Genomic DNA, 1,580 nt, shown 5'->3' on the forward strand with positions numbered 1-1,580 from the left:
ACGGTTCTTTCATGCATTTCTTTTCTTTAACGGTTTTGTAGAAACATCTAAACAAATGGAAACCATATCAACATCGATCGATCAATCAGGTACATTATTTAATCTTGGTAAAGTATTTCATGTTAGAGTATTGTTTCAAACCAATAATGTGTAATTTTCAAGTTTCTACAAATCCATCTAATTGCAAGTTTGTTTTGTATTTTTTTAACTATGTTGATCCAACTGCACAATTTACACTGTTTCCTATCATATAAATCAGAACACAATATAGGGATAAATTGGTCAATAATGTTGTTGGATGCCGAATTGAAATGTTATTGGCTTCCAACAATTTACATGTCGATACAAGTCAACAGTCTATATGAATATCATTGTTGAATATCTGTCAGTATGATCGTCAAGTTTCACCTGTTATGGTTGAATAGTTGACACTTCGATATGTCCTATGCTCAATCACAAATACTGAGGGGTTCAATTTGTGTTGCGAATGGTTGAAGAGAGATGTTTAGCTAGTTATTGTAAGATGGTCAACCATTGTCATTTGTGGATACGATTTCAGCACTTATGATACACCAAAAAGCACCTCATAACTAATACTCTATATCATGTGGTTAACCTCTGGATCATGATTTTTGCTATTCCCGTTTATCTTGGTGCAAAATGTTTTCCTTGATCAAGATAACGTTTACTATACAAACTACTGTGATGTAGCTTGACAAAAAGACTGATAAAATTAAGTGGTTCAAAAATAGTTATTGTTCTCAGACGTAATACTGTGTAATGTTTGCAAACAACCTATTTACCACAAACAATAGTCATATATCTTACTGAATAAAAAGCACCATATCTCAATGATAAACATGAAAGTGTGTTTCAATTTCACAAATGTCAAGTTGTACAGTAGGTTTGTGTGAACTTACAATTTATAATCTAGTTACTATCAATATACTTAATTCTCATCGTTGAAAGCGTTAGTCAATTGAAGACAATTGGTGAACGGTTGCTGAACTTCGTGGATTGGTTGAAGTTAGACATAAACACCATCAGATGCCGACTCAGTAGTCTATCGGTTAAGTGCTCTGACGCGAGACTGGTAGATCTTCGGTTCGAATCTCTCGAGGCGAGGTTGTGGATGCGCACTGCTCGGGAGTCCCACAATAGGACGAAACGGCCGTCCATTGTTTCCAGGTTTTCCATGATGATCTAGCTTCAATTGACTCACGCTTTCAACTATGAAAATACTAAATCTCCACAAAAACTCCGTCTAATTATAATACTTAATTCTGTCATTGTTTTTCGACAAATTACAGATAATAGTGAAACAACAATCACTACTCAGAAACCACTCAGCGTTGGTGCTAAAATAGTCTTAGGTATTCTGGATATCAAAAACAAAGTTTCCAATTTATTCAAGAAAATCAAAGGTGAAAAATAACTTAGACATCTTTTTACATTTATAAATGTTCTCAATGATAACACCTCACATTCTCCTTTAACATTTTCATAAACTATTCCAAGAATATTAGATGAATTATGATTCGATATACAAGATATTAACGAAAGGAATTGTAACAGTTTTC

At 33.5% G+C, this 1,580-nt stretch overlaps 1 protein-coding gene across 1 annotated transcript in view; it reads left to right on the forward strand.

Moving 5' to 3' along the window:
• Positions 1-55: 55 nt before the first annotated feature.
• Positions 56-1,580, forward strand: part of Smp_172960 (putative kunitz-type protease inhibitor) — a gene marked incomplete at its 5' end in the record, with an annotated part of 1,859 nt that continues 334 nt past the window's right edge. Inside the window, 2 exons of the mRNA XM_018795469.1 lie at positions 56-89; positions 1,311-1,580. The exon at positions 1,311-1,580 is cut by the window's right edge and continues 334 nt beyond it. Coding sequence (XP_018649779.1) covers positions 56-89; positions 1,311-1,435 — 159 coding nt within the window. The 3' untranslated portion in view covers positions 1,436-1,580. The remainder of the gene's footprint in view (positions 90-1,310) is intronic.

The sequence above is a fragment of the Schistosoma mansoni genome, chromosome 2 (genome assembly GCF_000237925.1).
Source record: "Schistosoma mansoni strain Puerto Rico chromosome 2, complete genome".
NCBI lineage: Eukaryota > Metazoa > Platyhelminthes > Trematoda > Strigeidida > Schistosomatidae > Schistosoma > Schistosoma mansoni.